This window comes from Geotrypetes seraphini, chromosome 7 (assembly GCF_902459505.1).
Source record: "Geotrypetes seraphini chromosome 7, aGeoSer1.1, whole genome shotgun sequence".
In the NCBI taxonomy this organism is placed as follows: domain Eukaryota; kingdom Metazoa; phylum Chordata; class Amphibia; order Gymnophiona; family Dermophiidae; genus Geotrypetes; species Geotrypetes seraphini.
The window spans coordinates 17,983,817-18,004,120 of record NC_047090.1 but is presented as its reverse complement, the minus strand read 5'-3'; the positions used below and the strand labels follow the sequence as shown (position 1 = coordinate 18,004,120).

General features: G+C 42.8%; 1 protein-coding gene across 1 annotated transcript in view; it reads left to right on the top strand.

Moving 5' to 3' along the window:
• Nucleotides 1–12,082, top strand: part of TULP3 (TUB like protein 3) — a 203,006-nt gene extending 190,924 nt beyond the window's left edge. Inside the window, exon 14 of the mRNA XM_033952421.1 lies at nt 11,749–12,082. Within this exon, the coding sequence (XP_033808312.1) occupies nt 11,749–11,876 (128 nt within the window). The 3' untranslated portion in view covers nt 11,877–12,082. The remainder of the gene's footprint in view (nt 1–11,748) is intronic.
• The last annotated feature ends 8,222 nt before the right edge of the window (nt 12,083–20,304 follow it).

Below are 20,304 nucleotides of genomic sequence, written 5' to 3'. Positions count from 1 at the left end.
TGTAAATATGAATATGTGTCCTCCCAGCTTTGGCTTGCATTCTATTTTGTGACCTTGGGCATTATTTCAGTGTCACAGATCTACCATTGGAAATCATCTTAATTCAATACAAACATTTCCTTTTTAAAGGGTCCCCTCCCCTTATGAGCTCACACTTTCTGCTTCTCATGCATCAGTGTGTTTGTGTAAGGATCTGAAACAGATGAGCAGAGCAGATTAGTAATTGGAGGAGATTCAAAAATTAACACTTCTAATCTATCCACAGAGAAAAAAATTCTTAATTTTAGCTTCTGAATAAATTATCCAAAAATACTAGTGCTATTGTAACAAAATATTCCATGGAAAATTATGAATCTAACAATGTGTTTAGAATGTAATACATTGTAATGCTACTCTGATGCTGAAAGCTTTATTTCTCTAAATCAGCATACCCTTGCATGTGTGAAGAAAAATTCAAACTCAAAATATATAAATAAATTGGAGAAATAAACTATAATAATAAATTCACCAACCTTATATAATATCAAATAAAGTGAATTGAATAATATATTACTTAATTGAATAAAGTACAATAAAATCTGAATTAGAGTGCTCAGTGTAATATCTTATTCAAAACCAGCAGGTTTGTAGAATAAAGATGTATTGTAGCTACATCATTGCACTCACCTGCCTACCAACCCTTTAACACTTATTAAATCTGGACTATTGTAGTTGACTTATGCAAGTAAAACAATGTGAAAAGTACTTAGCTGAATCCAGATGAAGATGATTGTCAAATGAAAGGTATGGAGTCCAAGATCAATAAACACATCTTCTCAAGATGAAAATAGAAGTATGCATACTTTTAACTGTTGCAGGTGCTGACAATCGTGCAATGAGCTACTCCAAATTTGTGTTGCTGGTTTTGAAGCAATAACCAAATAAAAGTGAGTCCCCAAAACGAAAAAAACTGCTAGAACTTGACAAAAATCACCATGAAACCAAAACTCCTCAACGTGAAATGATAAAATGTCCAAAATTTCCTCAACACCGATTGTGTTTCACCAAGAATTGCTTCATCAGGAGGAAAAAATGAAAACTAAAAATTGACAAATAAAAACATAAAATAATGCAGTTATCAAAAGCTAACATATACAAAAAAATATATTGTATAAACTCAAAATATGAATTACCTTCAGATCTCCTAATGGAGGGAACACGCCGCCAGAGAATCTCAACCATAGAGAACTGAATCAACTGTTTCCCGTAATAAGAAATAGTATGTCATTATCACGTTGTCTTATCACGTGATTATTTGATGTTCATATAAACGTCCATACGTCTTATGTTGATTCAGTTCTCTATGGTTGAGATTCTCTGGCGGCATGTTCCCTCCATTAGGAGATCTGAAGGTAATTCATATTTTGAGTTTATACAATATATTTTTTTGTATATTTTGATAACTGCATTATTTTATGTTTTTATTTGTCAATTTTTAGTTTTAATTTTTTCCTCCTGATGAAGCAATTCTTGGTGAAACACGATCGGTGTTGAGGAAATTTTGGACATTTTATCATTTCACGTTGAGGAGTTTTGGTTTCATGGTGATTTTTGTCAAGTTCTAGCAGTTTTTTTCGTTTTGGGGACTCACTTTTATTTTGTTATTGCTTCAAAACCAGCAACACAAATTTGGAGTAGCTCATTGCATGATTGTCAGCACCTGCAACAGTTAAAAGTATGCATACTTCTATTTTCATCTTGAGAAGATGTGTTTATTGATCTTGGACTCCATACCTCTTATTTGACAATCATCTTCATCTGGATTCAGCTAAGTACTTTTCACATTGTTTTACTTGCATAAGTCAACTACAATAGTCCAGATTTAATAAGTGTTAAAGGGTTGGTAGACAGGTGAGTGCAATGATGTAGCTACAATACATCTTTATTCTACAAACCTGCTGGTTTTGAATAAGATATCACACTGAGCACTCTAATTCAGATTTTATTGTACTTTATTCAATTAAGTAATATATTATTCAATTCACTTTATTTGATATTTGAAAAATTCAAACTGACATACAATCCTGAGAATTGTTTTTAAACAAATAGACCAGACTAAGGGCTCCTTTTACTAAGTCCCATTAGGGCTTTAACGTGCGGAATAGCACGCGCTAGACTTTAATGCCAGCATTGAGCTGGTGTTAGTTCTAGCCGCGTAGCGTGGGTTTAGTGCGTACTAAAATGTGTGTGCTAAAAACGCTAACACAGCTTAGTAAAAGGAGCCCTAAGTATAGAGATTGTTCTGGCTCCTGTAACATTTGCCAGCTGCCTTTATTTTCTTCAGAACCGGCTCATCATGCCTGGTTGTACCCTATTGCTTCTGTGAAGCTGTGGTTCTGAGTTCCCTAAGAAAAGGTGGGCCTAAAAGTCCATGCATGCAGTGGAGTAAAACCAGACTTAGATTGCCCAGTCTTGAAATAATGAAACCAGTTATTAATATTACTCCCCATTATCCCAGGACAAGCAGGCAGCCTATTCTCACATATGGGTGACGTCATCGACGGAGCCCAGATGCGGACGCCTCACAAGTAGACTTGCTTGAAGAAACCAGAAGTTTCGAGTCGATAGCACTGCGCATGCGCGAGTGCTTTCCCACCCAGCGTAGGGTGCGTCTCCTCAGTTCTCAGTTTTCCACGGAGCTGAGAAGTCAGTCTTTGACTCTCTGCGTTTAACTTCGTTACTTTGTGCCTTCTCTGAACCGCGGTTTGTACTTTTTTCTTCACGAATCGCTATTCTTATTTTATTTCTAGTTTTTAAAAAAAAAAAAAATTTTGTTCTTCCGTCCGTTTACCGTGGCAGGCCGCTCAGCCGCAGCCCAAAGACTTTGATCTTGCGGCAGCTATTTTTCTTCCTATGTCCCGGCCTGCCACGGGCTTTAAGAAGTGTAGCCAGTGCCAACGTGCGATTTCCCTTATGGACCCACATCGTCGGTGCCTTAAGTGCATTGGGCCGAAACATCAACCGAAGTCGTGCGAGCGCTGTGGTACTCTTCAACCTAGAGCCATTAAACATCGTCATCTTTTGGTGGAGAAGCTGTTCGGCATGGATTCGACATCGAAGGCGCCTCACCTTCGACCGAGACTCCTCCTGCTTCTACTGCTTCCACCTCGAGCCTCATCAGACCTTTGTCGTTTGCAATGGCTCTTTCTTTGATGACACCTACTGTATCTTCCCCTGTTTCCTCAGGTCAGATAGCTCAGCAGAAAGTTCCAGCGGTCGTGCTTAAAGTGCCTAAGACTTCTAAGTTGAAGCACATTTACACTGCCTCGGTGGAACCTCCAGCCATAGCAGGTGGTCCGGTTTCAGACGCAGATCCATCCTTGCCGGCTTCCTTCCAGACCATGTTGGAGAAGCAGTTTATTCAGTTCCTTATTAATATGGGACTGAAACTGCTTCCTCTTATCCAGCCTGGGCATTCTGCAGACTCCCACGAGGTCGAGCTGCTTCCTTTGCCTCAGTCTGAGCTTACACACTCTTTGCAGGGAACAGAGTCTCTGCGAGTGTCTGGTCTGGCATCCAAGCACGTGAAGCAAGGAGCAGATTCTTTGCAAGTGCCTCAGCAGGAAACCTAACACTCTATACAAGGAGCAGAGTCTTTGGGAGTGCATTGAGGTTCCTCCATCAAGCCTCTGGAGCTTCGCTCTACAGCCTCCAGTCCTATCCATTCTTTGATACCATCGACTGCTTCTATCTCCGAGGCGAAGTCTCCTCGATCTTCGAGATCTGCTTCCAGGCACAGTTCTCACCGACCATCGAGGCATACTTCCAGGCATGGTTCTTCTTCTAAAGAATAACCCTCTTCAACTAAGCCTTGATCTACCCCTACTTCAACTAGACCACCGACTCCTCGTTCGAGGTCTCCAATGTCGAACCTCGAGGATGCAGCAGTTTTGATTGCCTCGTCCAAGTCTCCATATTCTTTTGATGCCTTTTTTCCTGCCGAAGCTTCATCTTCGAACCAGGCTGCCTCAACGTCCTCAAGTCCTTCTCGAGGCAAAGCATTGGCGGATCAGCTATCTTTCTCATCTTTTCTTCGTCAGATGGCTGTGGACTTGGATCTTCAATTAGATACTGGCAACAAATACTCTAAGGAGTACCTCCAAGTTGTGCATCTTCCTCAATCTCCGGCAGAATCTCTTAAGCTTCCTCTTCACAAGCTTTTAAATCAGACTTTTGGTCGATGCCTGGAGACACCTTATACCATAACAGCTGTTCCAGGAAAATTGGACTCTAGGTATAAAACTGTGCATCGCAAAGGGTTTCACAACTCCCAGTTATCTCATCAATCCCTGCTTGTCGAGTCCTTCTTGAAGAGGTCCCATCCTTCCAAGGTTTATGCCACCGTTCTTCCTGGAAGAGAAGGAAAAACTATGGACAAATTTGGACGTTGCATCTATCAAAATGCCATGATGTCCTCTAAAGTCCTCAATTATAATTTTCATTTTATTACTTATTTTGAGTTCCTCATTTCTCTATTACCAAAGTTCTTGACTTATTTGGATACTCAAAAACACTTTGAATTTCAAGAAGTCCTTACTTCTTTATCTCAACTCCGATTGCATCTCCTCCAGTCATCTTATGATGCCTTCGAGTTGTCTGCCCGGGCAGCTGCTTGCTCTGTAGCTGTGCGTTGCCTTGCCTGGCTTCGAACCATTGACATGGATCCTAATCTTCAGGACCACTTAGCTAATATTCCTTGTGAGGGCAATGACCTCTTTGATGAATCTATCGAGGCAGCCACCAAGAAATTGTCTGACCATGAAAAATTCTTTGCTTCTATTGTCAGACCTAAGCCAAAGCCAGCTTCTGCCAAACCTACATGTCCTGCTCCTATCTATCAACGGCGTTTTGCTCCGAGGACAGCTCTTTACACTCGCCCTCCTCTTAAAAAGCAGCAGCCTCCGAAGCAACAAAAACCTCAACCTTCTGCTGCACCTAAGACTACTCAGCCTTTTTGACTGTTTACAACAAAGTATAAACTCCACCGTTCTGACTCTGTCTTCTTTTCCCCCTATAGGAGGTCATTTCCATCTTTTATATCACCGATGGATGACTATTACATCTGACCTCTGGGTACTGACCATCATCAGGGAAGGATACTCTCTTCATTTCACTCAGGTTACACCAGACCTTCCTCTAAGAGAGTATCCTTCCCAGATTGCCCTTCTTCTTCAGGAAGGTCAAGCTCTGCTTCATCTCCATGCCATCGAACCAGTTCCCTTGGAACAGCAGAACAGGGGAGTTTATTTCCGTTACTTTTTGTTCTGAAGAAGATGGGCGATCTGCGGTCCTTTCTGGATTTCAGGGCTCTCAACAAATTTCTCGTCCAAGAAAAGTTTTGAATGTTGTCCCTAGCATCCCTTTATCCCCTTCTCGAGCAAAACATTGGTTATGCTCTCTGGATCTCAAGGAGGCCTACACTCATATCCCCATTCATCCGGCCTCCCGTCAATATCTCAGATTTCGGGTGGGGAATCTGCATTATCAATACAGAGTACTACCCTTCGCCTGGCCTCGTCTCTCAGAGTGTTCACCAAGCGCCTGGAAGTGGTAGCAGCAGCTCTAAGGAATCATGGTCTTCAGCTATTTCCCTACCTCGACAACTGGCTCATCAAAGATTCAAATCTCAAGGGGTTATTGTAGCGACCCAACGGACTACCTGGTTCCTACAAAGTTTGGGATTCGAAATCAACTTTCCCAAATCTCAACTTCAGCCCTCACAGAATCTACAATTCATTGGAGCTGTTCTGGACACTGTCCAACTCAGAGCATTCCTCCCACAACAACGACTGGAAGTTCTTCTTCACCTCTGTCATACAGTGACTTCCCGCTCTACCATCTCAGCAAGACACATGATGGTACTCCTAGGTCACATGGCCTCCACAGTACACGTGACTCCTTTTGCCAGACTTCACCTCAGAATTCCTCAGTGGACCCTGGCATCTCAATGGACACAGGTTTGCGATCCATTTTCTCAACACATCACAGTCACTCCTTCATTGAAGCAGTCTCTCCGTTGGTGGATGCTCTCTTCCAATCTTTCCAGGGGTTTGCTTTTCCAAACGCCCCCCATCAGAAGGTCCTCACGACAGACTCTTCGACCTACGCTTGGGGCGCTCATCTCGATGGTCTCCATACTCAAGGCCTCTGGACCAGTACGGATCGTCAGTGTCTCATCAATCTGTTGGAACTCAAAGCGATCCTCAAAGCTCTCAAAACTTTTCAACATCTTCTTCACAACCAAGTAATAATAATAATTTTATTTCTTATACACTGCTATACCATAAGTTCAAAGCGATTTACAACAAGATACATACAATGAGAGTAAGCAATGTTTACAACAAGAAGTAGGAGATGTTTACAACAAGAAGTAAGAGATATTTACAGCAAGATACATACAATGAGATGTAAGGGGAACAGAAAAGTACTTTCAGGGATACAAAAGTAGTCCTCATTCGGACGGACAACCAAGTCGCCATGTATTATGTCAACAAACAGGGAGGGACAGGATCTGCCTCCCTTTCTCAAGAAGCTCTGAAGATTTGGGACTGTGCAATCCACCACAACACCTTCCTCAAAGCTGTCTACATTCAAGGGGCAAAGAATTGCTTGGCGGACAACTTGAGTCATCTTCTGCAACCTCACGAATGGACACTCCATTCCTCGCCTCTTCATCACATTTTTCTCACAGTGGGAAACACCTCAGATAGACCTCTTTGCAGCTCCCCACAACTACAAACTGCCTCAGTTCTGCTCCAGGATATACTCTCCTCATCGCCTCGAGGCAGATGCTTTTCTTCTGGAATGGATGAATCTCTTCTTATATGCATTCCCTCCATTTCCTCTCATTCTCAAGACTCTAGTCAAGTTGAAGAACGATCATGCCACCATGATTCTAATTGCTCCTCGGTGGCCGAGACAACCTTGGTACTCCCTTCTACTTCAACTCAGCAGCAGGGAGCCATACCTTCTACCAGTTTTTCCTTCTCTGTTTACACAGAGTCAAGGATATCTGCTTTATCCCAACTGTAATCTCTACACCTGACAGCTTGGTACCTCTCAACATAACTCCTCTTCAGTTTTCTCAATCTATAAGAGATGTTTTAGAAGCTTCTAGGAAGCCTACCACTAGACAATGCTATCACCAAAAATGGACTAGATTTTCTACGTGGTGTTTTTCTCATCATAAGGAGCCTCAGCATTCCTCCTTATCTTCTGTTTTGGACTATCTTTTGCACTTATCCGATTCTGGCCTCAAGTCTACATCTATCTGAGTCCATCTCAGTGCAATTGCGGCTTTCCATCAGCCTATTGAAGGGAAGCCCCTCTCTGCTCATCCGGTGGTTTCCAGATTCATGAAAGGACTTTTCAATGTCAAACCTCCTCTCAAACTGCCTCCTGTGGTTTGGGACCTCAATGTTGTCCTTGCTCAACTGATGAAGCCTCCATTTGAAGCAATTGATAAGGCTCATCTGAAGTATCTCACTTGGAAAGTGGTGTTTCTCATTGCCCTAACTTCTGCTCGACGAGTCAGTGAGCTGCAAGCTTTAGTTGCTGATTCACTTTTCACAGTGTTCTATCATGACAAGGTGGTTCTTCGTACTCATCCTAAATTCCTTCCTAAAGTGGTCTCGGAATTTCATCTCAACCAATCCATCGTTCTTCCAGTGTTTTTTCCAAAACCTCATTCTCATCCTGGAGAAGTTGCTCTTCATACTCTGGACTGTAAACATGCTTTGGCCTTCTATTTGGAACGCAACAAACCACACAGAACTGCTCCTCAACTTTTTGTCTCCTTCAATCCAAATAAGTTGGGACATCCTATTTCTAAGCGTACCATCTCCAACTGGATGGCTGCTTGTATCTTATTTTGCTATGCCCAGGCTGGATTACCCCTACCCAGTAGAGTTACAGCCCATAAAGTTTGAGCAATGGCAGCTTCAGTAGCTTTCCTCAGATCTACACCTATTGAGGAAATTTGCAAGGCTGCTACTTGGTCCTCGGTTCATACTTTCACTTCTCACTATTGTCTGGATATTTTCTCCAGACGGGATGGACAGTTTGGCCAAACAGTATTACAAAATTTATTCTCTTAAATTGCCAACACTCCCACCATCCCATTTTGGTTAGCTTGGAGGTCACCCATATGTGAGAATAGGCTGCCTGCTTGTCCTGGGATAAAGCACAGTTACTTACCGTAACAGGTGTTATCCAGGGACAGCAGGCAGCTATTCTCACAACCCACCCCCTCCCCTGATTGGCTTCTCTGCTAGCTATCTGAACTGAGGAGATGCGCCCTACACTGGACAGGAAGGCACTTGCGCATGCGCAGTGTGGTCGACTCGAAACTTCTGGTTTCTTCAAGCAAGTCTGCTTGTGAGGCGTCCGCATCCGGGCTCCGTCGATGACTTCACCCATATGTGAGAATAGTTGCCTGCTGTCCCTGGATAACACCTGTTACGTAACTGTGCTTTACTGCTGCTGCTTGATCCCTTGTCCCTCTAGAAAATTGAAATGCCTTTTATCATGTATCTTATTTATATTTTGCTTTAAATGACATCTGCCTTCTTACATATGTTTGTAACTTTTGTATATTGATGAAACAATATAATATAATTTATATATTTTAAAAAGGTGTTTGACTCTTTATTGCTTCCTGCCTTCTTTTGCATCCCTGAATCTCATAAATCTGTACCATAAATGAAATTTTGAGCTTAAGCTCAGAAATTTTCTTACATAAATATGATTCTGTGAAATTGAGACTAAAAAAGTAAATAGAGTCTGACAATGGTTATGGAACAAGATGTCACATAGGTAGTGATCAAATTATCAGAGGACAAGTAGGATATTCTTTGTCACATATGGGTGATGTCATCCAATAGAGACCAGTGTAGATGCTACCAAGTGTTCTGTAATTTTAAGAAGCCTTTGGCAAGTATACATAGACTTATGAGAATTTGTGTGTTGATGTCTTGTTTGTGACGTGAGGTATTCACCAATAAAAAGTTTTATACTAAATAATGAAGGGGCTTAGTAAGTGTACAGGGGTCAAAAGTGTCAGAGGTAGAACCATGTGCAGGTATCTGGGTGTGTAGCTTCTACGGCGAGCATGCAAGAAGCAAATTTTATGAATGGCAAAGCCTATGGCAAATGTGGGGGCGGGGGGAGTATGCCAGACAAATGCGCACAATGTCTGGAGTTAAAACATCAATACAGTACAATATGACCATACTTCACCTAGATAAAGCTGCATCAAGGACAGTAACTGTTAATCAGGCATAAAATCAAATTAAAAACAAATCATGAGAATTAGTATGTTTTAAATCATACATATTAATTTAAGGCATTATTTTTCTGTAAATAAAACAATTAAAATCACAGTTCCTTATTAAGACACATGTAGAAGTAAACTATGTGGTACTGAAGAATTTTTGCAAGCAGAGTGATTCAAATTCTTGTAAGAAATAGTGTGAAAACATTCCTTTAACAATATGAGCTTGTAATGTGTAGAAATTGTGTTGCATCATATACCTAGGGGGATCATTTAAGCACACCACTCTTAGTCTAGAGCCCACAAAGTACCAGCAAAACTGGAAATATAAGAAAATCTCAGTAAAAATGATTATAAATAGGCACTGAAGAGCAGTTGATTCAAGTTAATAGCAATTTTTTTAAAAATCCTTTTAAAAAAAGGGATACCGTATTTTTTGCTCCATAAGATGCACTTTTTCCCCCCCAAAAGTGGGTGGAAATAAGGGTGCGTCTTATGGAACAAATTTACAACCCCCTTTCCCCCGGTAACTTTAAATTGTACTGGTCGTTGGACGGCAGCCTCCTGTTGATGTTGGGGCCAGCGGTGCACAAGAACACTCCTGCATGGGCCCATGCCACTTCCTGAATGGCTAAAGTCAGTTCTCGCGGGTCCATGCAGGAGTGTGCTTGTGCGCCGCTGGCCCCAACATTATGAGGAGGCTGCTGTCCAGCGACCAGCACAATCAGGAAGTAGCTGGGACTGGCCCACAGTGCCCCACGATCCGCTCATCGGGGAGGGAGAGAGGCAGCGCTCCGATCTGGAGGAGACAGGACCGGTTTCGGAGGTAGGATCTGGATCGGAAGAAACCGCATCAGACTCTGGCTCCGATCCAGCTCAGGGGAGACCATGCCTGGCTTGCGATAACTGCATAACTTCTGCATAAAGTTGAGAGCTTTCCCAGCATCTACCCATACAATTAGGGCAGAAGAAATGTTTTTATTGCACATTGCAAATAACGTGATCCAGTTAGCTATACCTATTCAGGCAGCATTAACTGCACTGCTTTATTTAACATATTAAGTTAATGAACAGATAAGGTGAGTCCTCATCCATTCACTATACCATTCCACTCTAGGTGGTTAATATAGAAATCAATGCTGTTAGCTTGTGCTAATTACCACATTAACAGCTTAATGCATCTTAGTAAATAGGCTTCTGACTATTGCTTTATCAATTAATCTAACATATTGAGAAGTGCAAACTCCAAAGCAATATCCAAATATGGTAGTTTATGTATTTATTTTACATAACAGTGCATTATCCTGGACAGAGTCTTTAGAATCTTATTTCAGTACTTTTTGAATTAAAACTCCTCAGTCTGCACCCTAACCTGAACGTCTATCCTCAACATAGCATTCTTCATCAATGTCCAAAATCCCTGGTAGACTGGAGTCCCCTTCCCTCCCCCTCAAAGAAAGCAATCTGACCCTTTGCTATCTCTAACATTAAAGTCAAAATTCCTGCTAGTCAAGTGGCTTTCCCTGATCCCAATCTGACCTAAAACACTATCCCTCTCCCCCCCCCAGTAACAACAATAACAAAAGCCCCGATAGTCTAGCAGCCTCCTGTCCATCCTCCTCCCTCAATATGAAAAAACCTTCCCTAACACCACTCCCCTTCCTCCACTCATGCTATAAAGAAGTAGGAGAGATGCTATTGACTTTTTCCTTCCTCTGTGCTCTTATTTTGGAAAATGGTTGATCTTGCACAGTGTATCTTGGTATGCACCAAGCAGAATCAATCTGCCAAATTCATACTGAAATGTTAAAGTAAATAATTTATCTATTCTAGGGGTGAGCATGGATCAGTAGTATGGAATATTGCTACTCCTTGGGTTTTGTCCAGGTACTAGTGACTTGGATTGGCCACCGTGAAAATGGGCTACTGGGCTTGCTGGACCATTGATCTGACCCAGTAAGGCTATTCTTATGTTCTTATGATTGGTGCTGGCTCAGATCCGATCTAGAGGGAGACCTTGCTTGAATCCCAGGACTGGTTCTGACGGGCTCCCGCAGCTCCTTCCTTCCCACTTTCAGCCTCTACAGCTAATGGCCAAGTCAGTAGCAGCCCCTGCCTTGCTCCTTCCCCTCCCACCACCCAGGTGAAGCTCAGCACTCTGTCAAATCTTCCAGTAAGACAAGCTCTTTCGTATATTTTTACTAAATAGACCTCAATAGCCTTTGTAAGGTCCAACATCATGTGTATTTTAAATAGATTTCAGTTATCAAAATGATGTAGAGGGGAGGGGGGGGCAGGGTGCAGAGCCTGGCAAAGAGTGTGGGGTTGAGTGCAGAGCCTGGCAGGGAGTGAGGGGGGCTTGGTGCAGAGCCTGGTATATATTAGTATACAATTTGGTTCAAAATGGTTTTTTCCTTGTTTTCCTACTCTAAATCTAGGGTGCATCTTATGGAGAGAAAAATACGATAGTCCTCCAGTCCTACAGCAATCCTCCAGACCTCTCAATAATCAAAGAAGCTTGAACAGAATCAATCACCTTTTCAAAGCTTTGCAAGACCTCTTCTGACACCCAGGCAGTCTGGAAATCCTGAATCCTTCACTTTTTAAAGTCTCAACCTCTTTTCAGACTCCTGCAAGTCCAGCTGTTACCTGCAATCCTTCACTAATTTCAAGTGACCTTCCTGGACATCCTGATTTCTTCACCTTTTCAAAGCTTCACAAGACCTCCAGAATAAAAAAGTCCATTGGTGTTATTGAATGCGAGGACTATATGCTCTGAAAAATTATAATAAAGAGCAATACATTTTCAAATTATTTTCTTATATCTAAGCTTTATTTAATTGTAATATTATTTCTCTGGAGACAAGCGGGGGATATGCAGGCACACTTTGGGATCCTTTTACTAAGGTGCACTAGCTGATTTATCGCTTCCATTATATTCTATAGAAGCGTTAATGTGCACTAATATTTAGCGCATACTAAATCGGCTAACGTGCCTTAGTAAAAGAGGGGGTTGGTGAAGCCTGCTGACTGAGCCTGTATGCCGGTGCTCTTCCCTAGCAAGGTAAGCTTTGAGCTTACTGGGCATGTGCAGGAGTCCCTACTTCTACAGCCCCTCCCCTCAGGTTGTCAATATTTTCTTAGACTGCTCCTAACAGGTTGCAGCTCTCCCATCTCCTTCACAAAACATTTCTTCTTTTTAAAAAGCTTTACTTTTCCCCCTTTTCCCTTAGTAAAAAAGAAAAAGAGGGCACTAATTTTAAATCAAGTACCTTTACAAGTGCTACTAAAAGTTCTAAAAAAAAAAAAAGCTGATGGCAGCAAAAGGTCCACAAGCACAAAGAGGACTTTAAAAAGATAAAAAGGAACTTATCCCGGTAGTGTCAAACACCGACAAACATTTTTTCTCTGGAGTGCCAGTTTCTTTCAGGTAGGCGCTAGGACCAAGAGAACATTTTTTGGCGGCTGACAGAAAAGCCTCACTGGGACGGTGGTTCCCATGCAGGGTCACTTCAAACCGCACCAGTGAGAATATTCAACTAAGCTGCACTCTATACCACTTGCTCCCTCCCCCCAGGGCCCTATTTCGGCACTGCAAGGGCAGGGAAGCTTATCGCCGCCATCAATTTTGGCCTGCTGATTTTGCCTTTTTTTTAGGCAAAATCTAAAAAAAAGGCAAAATCAGCAGTTTGTAGGCCTTCATCCAGAGTTCTACTTGGTTTAGGATATTGGATAGGTAAGTTATGAAACTCGGAGAAATATCGGATAATGGAAGTACGACGGTGATATCGTCAGCATAAATGTGGAAGATGAGATTTAAGCTCTGTAATAGGTGTCCCAATGAGATGAGGTAGATATTGAAAAGGGTCGGTGAGAGCGGGGAGCCTTGGTGGGAGTCCACAGTTGTTGTTCCAGCTGAAGGAGAGGTTATCATCTTTGAGTACTTGATAAGACCTGAGCTCGAGAAATCCCCGGAACCAGGTAAGGGTGTTTCCTGAGATGCCTATTGACTCTAAACAGTGCAGCATGATGGAGTGGTCAAATAGGTCAAAGGCGCTGCTTAGATCCAGTTGGAGGATCAAAGCGTTGGAGCCTTGACTGAGAAGGGAGTGTAGGAAGTTTAGAAGGGAGGCCATTATAGTTTCGGTGCTGAAGCCAGGTCTGAAACCGGATTGGTTGGTATGTAGTAGGTTGAATTTGTCTAAGTATTTGTTTAGGTCAGCATTTACCAGGCCTTCCATTCATTTGGCAGCCAGAGGGATATTTGCGACGGGTCTGTAGTTGGCGATGTTGTTGGTTGTTTCTTTTTTGTTCTTTTTTTTTGAGTTGAGTACCTGAATAAATTACTGTAAACCACTCTGAGCTCCCCTGGGAGAACAGTAAGGGGAATATAAATAGGAAATAAATTCTGGATAGTCCAAATGAGAGCTCAGTCTACTTTAATTCAGAATTCAGTTCCCATTTCACCAGAAGCTTTAAATAGCAGGATGAAATTGCTGGTCCTTGGCATATCTTGAGTGTCCTCTAAGAAGGCAATGAGTTCCCCATCTGCTAATGCTGGGGCTATATCTATCGCTCCTCTAGTTGACATTGCTAGTGATGATGGCAGGTACATAACCTGGACTCATATTTCCAGTTTTAAAATATTTTCTAAGTAATATTTCAGCTGAAAGAAAATGTGTCTAAAGATGGGTCTACAATGACAGGTGGCTTGGAATGTCACAAAGTTTAATTGTGTGAGGACAGGGATACTGGGAACAGATTATTTTCTACACTTCTGAACAGTGCTTTAGCTTTTACCTACAGTACTGTGGTTAAACAGAGACATCCAGTGGTTAAACTAGATCACGACATTTGAAAATTATATACGAAATTTGCCTTTCTCAGTAACATATACCTTGCTAAAAAGAAAACAGGGCAAGGCTTAGAATTAGAAGTTTTTGTCTGAAAAGAATGAATAAATCTATGGTGGGGTTATGGACAAGGTTTGATCTATCACACAACAAAGAAGTCGTGAGGACAAAATGTCAAAAGATCAGCCAGGGGTGTATAGTTCAAAATAACTTTATTGATGAATATGCCACAATAGCTCAAAGACTCAACACCGGCAGTGTTTCTGCGTCTGTGCCTTTATCAAGAGTCTGTCTTGACTGTTGGCACAGTGCATACGTGCACTCGGGAAGAAACGTTGGAAGAGTCTGGTAAAGGTAACGAAGAAACTAGTGTCTCGAGTAAAAACTGTATAGGATTTTAAGAATTGCAGCAACTTAAAGAAATGTTACAGTATCTTCGGTCCAAAGTCAAATAAGCATACAGCATAGCATAATTATACTGAACTTTGTCACTTAGCAACCAATATTTCTTCAAAAATGTTTAGAGTATGATTTATTTTTGTGAGTTGTGTCTGGAATGTCACAGCAAAACATCCAGCAGTAGTCGGCCATCATACTCTCATTCCAGAAACCTTAGTAGCGACACTCCATTAACTGAATGTCCTGCAAATTCCTGAACTTTCTTTAAATTTGGTTGCATTAATACGCCGCATATCAAGCATTTCAGCAAGCGCTGATCTGAGAGAATGTCAATTCCAAGTGCTACATCGTGCATACTTTACCCGGGGTCAGCTGCATAAATCTGGATATAGTGAATCGCCGGATTGTCAAAAATGTACTCAACACACCCATTCATTTCTCCATGCTTTTTGGTCCTGCCCTAGCATACGGGATTTTTGGAGGAAAATTGTGAATTATGTGGTACGTCTCTTATGCAGTACTATTACTATATCCAGGGCAGGATTAATTCATCGAGGGCCCCTAGGCACAAAAGTACACTGGACCCCCCTGCCCCGCCCCTTGTATTTACTTCTTTATTTCCACTTTATTTTTTTTATTTTAAAAATTCAAAACAAACAAAGATTACCATACCAGTGCTAGTGTACAGTTTTTCTTCTATGCAACCTCCAAACATCTCTGAACAAAACTCCCCTTCCTTCCTAGAGAAAGAGATCTTCAGCTGGCAGGGCTTTGGGAAGCCTACCAATTTATATTTTGCATATGGGTAGGAGGCATGGGGCATAGCGGGAAGAAAATTTAGTGCCTATCATTTTATTGGACTAATACATTTCTTACTTAGGGCTCCTTTTATCAGGCCGTGCTAGCGGTTTAAAGCGTGTAATAGCTTGCGCTAAACCGCCGGACGCACTAGCCGCTACCGCCTCCTCTTGAGCAGGTGGTAGTTTTTGGCCAGCGCAGAGGTTAGTGCGTGATGAAAAGTCACGCGTGTTAACCCCGCTAGCGCGGCTTGATAAAAGGAGCCCTTAGCTTTCAGAGGTTAAAACCTCTTTCTTCAGATCAGTAAACTGTACTGCTGTTACAGTAACCCTGTCCTGACCTGAGGAAAGGAGTTATGGTCTCTGAATTTGTAAAAAATGTATTAAAATTAGTTCAATAAACAGTATCATCTTATTTCCATTTTCTATTAATAAACGATTATCAACACAACTATAATAATACCATATCCTAAAACAAAAATAAATAAATAAAACAAATATAAATTTTTTTTCTACCTTTGTTGTCCGGTTTCTGCTTTGCTCATCTTCTCATCATTCTCTTCCTTCCATCCACTGTCTGCCCCATCCAGAAAATGTTTGTCTTCCTCTGCCATCTCTGCCCCTGCCCCCTCCCCCCCTTGGTCTGGCATCCATCACCTTCCCTCTGTTCCCCTCATAGTCTGGCATCTCTCCTTTCATCTCTCTTTCCCTCCTCCTCCTGTGGTTTTTAGCAACTCTCTTCTCATTTCCTTCACTCAGATGTGATATCTCTGTGTCCTTCCCCGTTCTTTGGCATCTCTTTCCTCTCTCTTCCCTTTCCTTTTCTTCCCTGGTCTTCCTTCTCTATTTTCTGCCTCTGTCTAAATTAAATTATTTCTTACTATTCAGCCCTCAGTTTCCCTCTTTTCATTGTGTCTACTCACAGCTTGCCACCCCTTTCCTTCACCCATCCACTATCTCACTAACTATCTTTGTCCCTCCATCCAGCATGTGGGAAAGCAGTAGTAGTGTTGAGTAGGTGAGGGCTGGGCACAAGTTCTCCCCATTTCCATCATCTGCCCTGCTCCCTTTTGTCTCTCTTCTCCCCACTTCCATCATTTGCCCTCCCTGCCCCTTTCTTCCCACATCCATCATCTGCCCTGCTCCCTTCTCCCCACTTCCATCATCTGCCCTGCCCCTTTCTTCCCACATCCATCATCTGCCCTGCACCCTTCTCCTCACTTCCATCATCTGCCCTGCCCCTTTCTTCCTACATCCATCATCTGCCCTGCCCTGCCCCTTTCTTCCCACATCCATCATCTGCCCTGCTCTGCCTTGCCCCCTTCTCTCTCTCACTCCACTCCAGGCCCATGTCACCACTCACCTTTCACTCTGATTTTTTTAGAACGGTGACAACCCCCCCAAGCATCGATGGGCAACACGGGTCCCCCTCGATCGGCAATGCGGCCCCCCGTCGACAGAAAGCAACACAAGCAAGCAATGCGGGTAAAAAAGGCAATGGGAACTGTAATTTTGCAAGCGGTGCTGCTTGCCCAAAGCTTCCCTCTGACGCACCCAGGCGGAAACAGGAAGCTGCGTCAGAGGGAAGCTTTGGGCAAGCAGCACCGCTTGCAAAATTACAGTTCCCATTGCCTTTCTTACCCGCGTTGCTTGCTTGTCTTACTTTCCGTCGATGGGGGTCCGCATTGCTGATTGGGGGGGCCACGTTGCTGATCATACTGGAGGGGTCCATCGCCGTTTGGAAAAAACCAAAGTTGATGCCCTCCTTCATCGGGCCCCCCTGACCATTTCGGTACCTAGGCACATGCCTACTGGGCCTATTGGTTAATCCGGCCCTGGACTACATCCTTGGCTGGTTTGTTATTAGATAAACCAACCGCTGGACTTTTGATCACTTAATTAAATAATAGGTGTGGAATAATACTTTAATATGAAGCCCTCAGAGTCCTGTACTGGTCAATGATCACATTGAAACAGCTATTTGCAGCTATCGGGCTTTCATAGGTTTTGCTTATAATCAATGATAGACTCTTCAAAACAACCACACTTGATAATATGTGCAAAAATTATATATAGAAAAGCGACACTTATCTTTTAGCTAGTCGCTTGTTTCATGGCGTGAACAGATGGCCCGATGGGACCCGTTTCGCCAGTTACTGGCTTCTTCAGGGGTCTATGTGTTCTGGCTACAAAAATTAAAACAATTATTACAAATTGCAACTACACACTTCATGTAACATAGCAACCTTAAAGTGAATTATTTTAAAACTAATGGTACTCACTGTGAACAGCTTGAACTGCCCTTTGCAGATCAAAAAATGGCGCCGGCAAACTGCCGACTCCACGCATGTGCTTTATATTCAAAATTTATGACATCATCATTTGACCCGTGATACAAAGTAGCTATAGTTAAAAATGACTATATAAAGATAAAACTCAACCATAGATAAAGACAGGTTGTTCACCCTCTCCAAGGTAGGGAGAACGAGAAGGCACTCTCTAAAGTTAAAAGGGGATAGATTCCGTAAAAACGTAAGGAAGTTCTTCACCCAGAGAGTGGCGGAAATCTGGAACGTCTTCGGGGGCTATTATAGGGGAAAACACCCTCCAGGGATTCAAGATAAAGTTAGACAAGATCCTGCTGAACCAGAACGTACGCAGGTAAGGCTAGTCTCAGTTAGGGCACTGGTCTTTGACCTAAGGGCCGCCATGTGAGCGGACTGTTGGTCACGATGGACCACTGGCCTGACCCAGCAGCGGCAATTCTTATGTTCTTATGGTCTCCTTTTTGTTTCCCTATTTGCAGATCATTTTCTATGGTGGATTGAGGGGGCTTCTGGAGGTTCTTGCTGCTGCCGTTCAATAGTGTTATTATTTATTATTTTTAATTAGTAGCGAGGGGCGAGAGAGTGTGTAATTTTTTTTTCCAAGGGAAAAAGCAAAACCCCAGCGCAGTGGTGTACCTAGCATATGTGACACCCGGGGCCCATCATTTTTTTGACACCCTCTCATCTGTATGAAAAACATAATTTTTTGTAACAATCCACAGGTCGCACAAGACTGTACCTGGGAAAAGGCAGCATCTTACATACTGCAGTGAGAAGTACAACATCAATACACCCATTGTGAAACTAAACAAGCCAGACTAGTACAGATCAATCCTGCACAGTCAATCCTAACAGAAAACCATGTTTTTTGAATACAAAGAACACAAACACCTTGGCCTAGTATGGAATATGTCATCACAATCCTGCCCTCCCCCTTTTACAAAACTGTAGTGCGGTTATTAGCCATGGTGTTAACAGCTCAAATGCTCATAAAATTCTGAGCGTTGGAGCTGTTACCACCACGGCCGCTGCTAAACAAAACACTATACGGCAGGGGTGCCCACACGTTTTTTGGCTTGCGAGCTACTTTTAAAATGACCGAGTCAAATTATCTAGCAACAATAAAATTTTAAAAAACACAAAGCACACTGTACGCAGAGAACTAAACAAAAATAGACAAATATACCCCCTCCCCTTTTACTAAACTGCGATAGCGGTTTTTAGCACTGGTAGCTACATTGAATGCCCCGTCCTGCTCCTGACGCTCATAGACTCCCTGTGCTAAAAACCACTATTGCGGTTTAGTAAAAGGGGCTATAGTGCAAAATATAGACAGCAGATATAAATTCTCAAAATGGACACATTTTGATCACTAAATTGCACTTCCTTCTTCTGACTGTAAATCCAATATTTCTTTCTTTCTGCCTTTCTTTCTTTTTGCCTCCCATTTCTTTCTCTTTCTTTCTCTCTCCCCTGCCCCCTTTATTTCTGTCTTTCTTTCTCTCTCCCCCTGCTCCCCTCTTTATTTGTCTTTCTTTCTCTCTCCCCCTACCTGCCTTTCTTTCTCTCCCCCTGCCCCCTCTTTATTTCTGTCTTTCTTCCTCTCTCCCCCTGCTCTCCTCTTTGTCTTTCTTTCTCTCTCCCCCTGCCTGCCTGTCTTTCTTTCTCTCTTCCCCTGCCCCCCTCTTTATTTGTATTTCTTTCTCTTCCCCCTGCCTGCCTCTTTTTTCTCTCTCCCCCTGCCTCCCCAAGCCATTGTGCTGATTTCTCCACTTTCCAGATTCTTTGTCTCTCCCTGCCCCCCCCCAAGCCACCACGTCGATTTCTCCCTGCTTCCCCAAGCCAGGCCTGGCATGTACAAATGCCATGCCCACAAGCCTTCCCCTCCCCTCCCCCGAAGTCAATTCTGACATCAGAGAGGAAGTTGCAGGCCAGCCAGGCAGCGATTGGCTGGCCCAGGCCAGAACTTCCTCGTAGACATCAGAATTGACATCAGAGGTGAAGGCTTGTTGGTCTGGCGCTTGTATGCGCCTGGCTCGGCTCAGGGAGGCAAGAAGAACAAGATCACAAAGGCAACATGATTGACTTGCGTTGCCTTTGCGATCTACTGGTCAATCGCGATTGACCATTTCAGCACCTCTGCTCTATGGTTTTGTAAAAGGGGGGATAAAATAGATTGGGATCTCAAAGTCCCTCCTTGAGGGCTGCAATCCAGTCGGGTTTTCAGGATTTCCCCAATGAATATGCACGAGATCTATGTGCATGCACTGCTTTCAATGCACATTCATTGGGGAAATCCTGAAAACCTGACTGGATTGCGGCCCTCAAGGAGGGACTTTGAGACCTCTGAAATAGAAATACGTAGACAAAGGTTAAACTGAACCACCAAGAAGCTTGACTCTACATACAATGCAACACCAAAGAAACAGTGACACATATCCCATAAAGCAAAAAAAACAAACAAACCCATTTTTTTTTCTACCTTTGTCTTCTCTGGTTTCTGCTTTCCTCATCTTCTTGTCACTCTCTTCCTTTCATCCACTGTCTGCCCCTTCTATATGGCATCTTCTCTCCTTCTATGCCACTTCCAGAAACTGTATGCCTCCCTCTTCCATCTC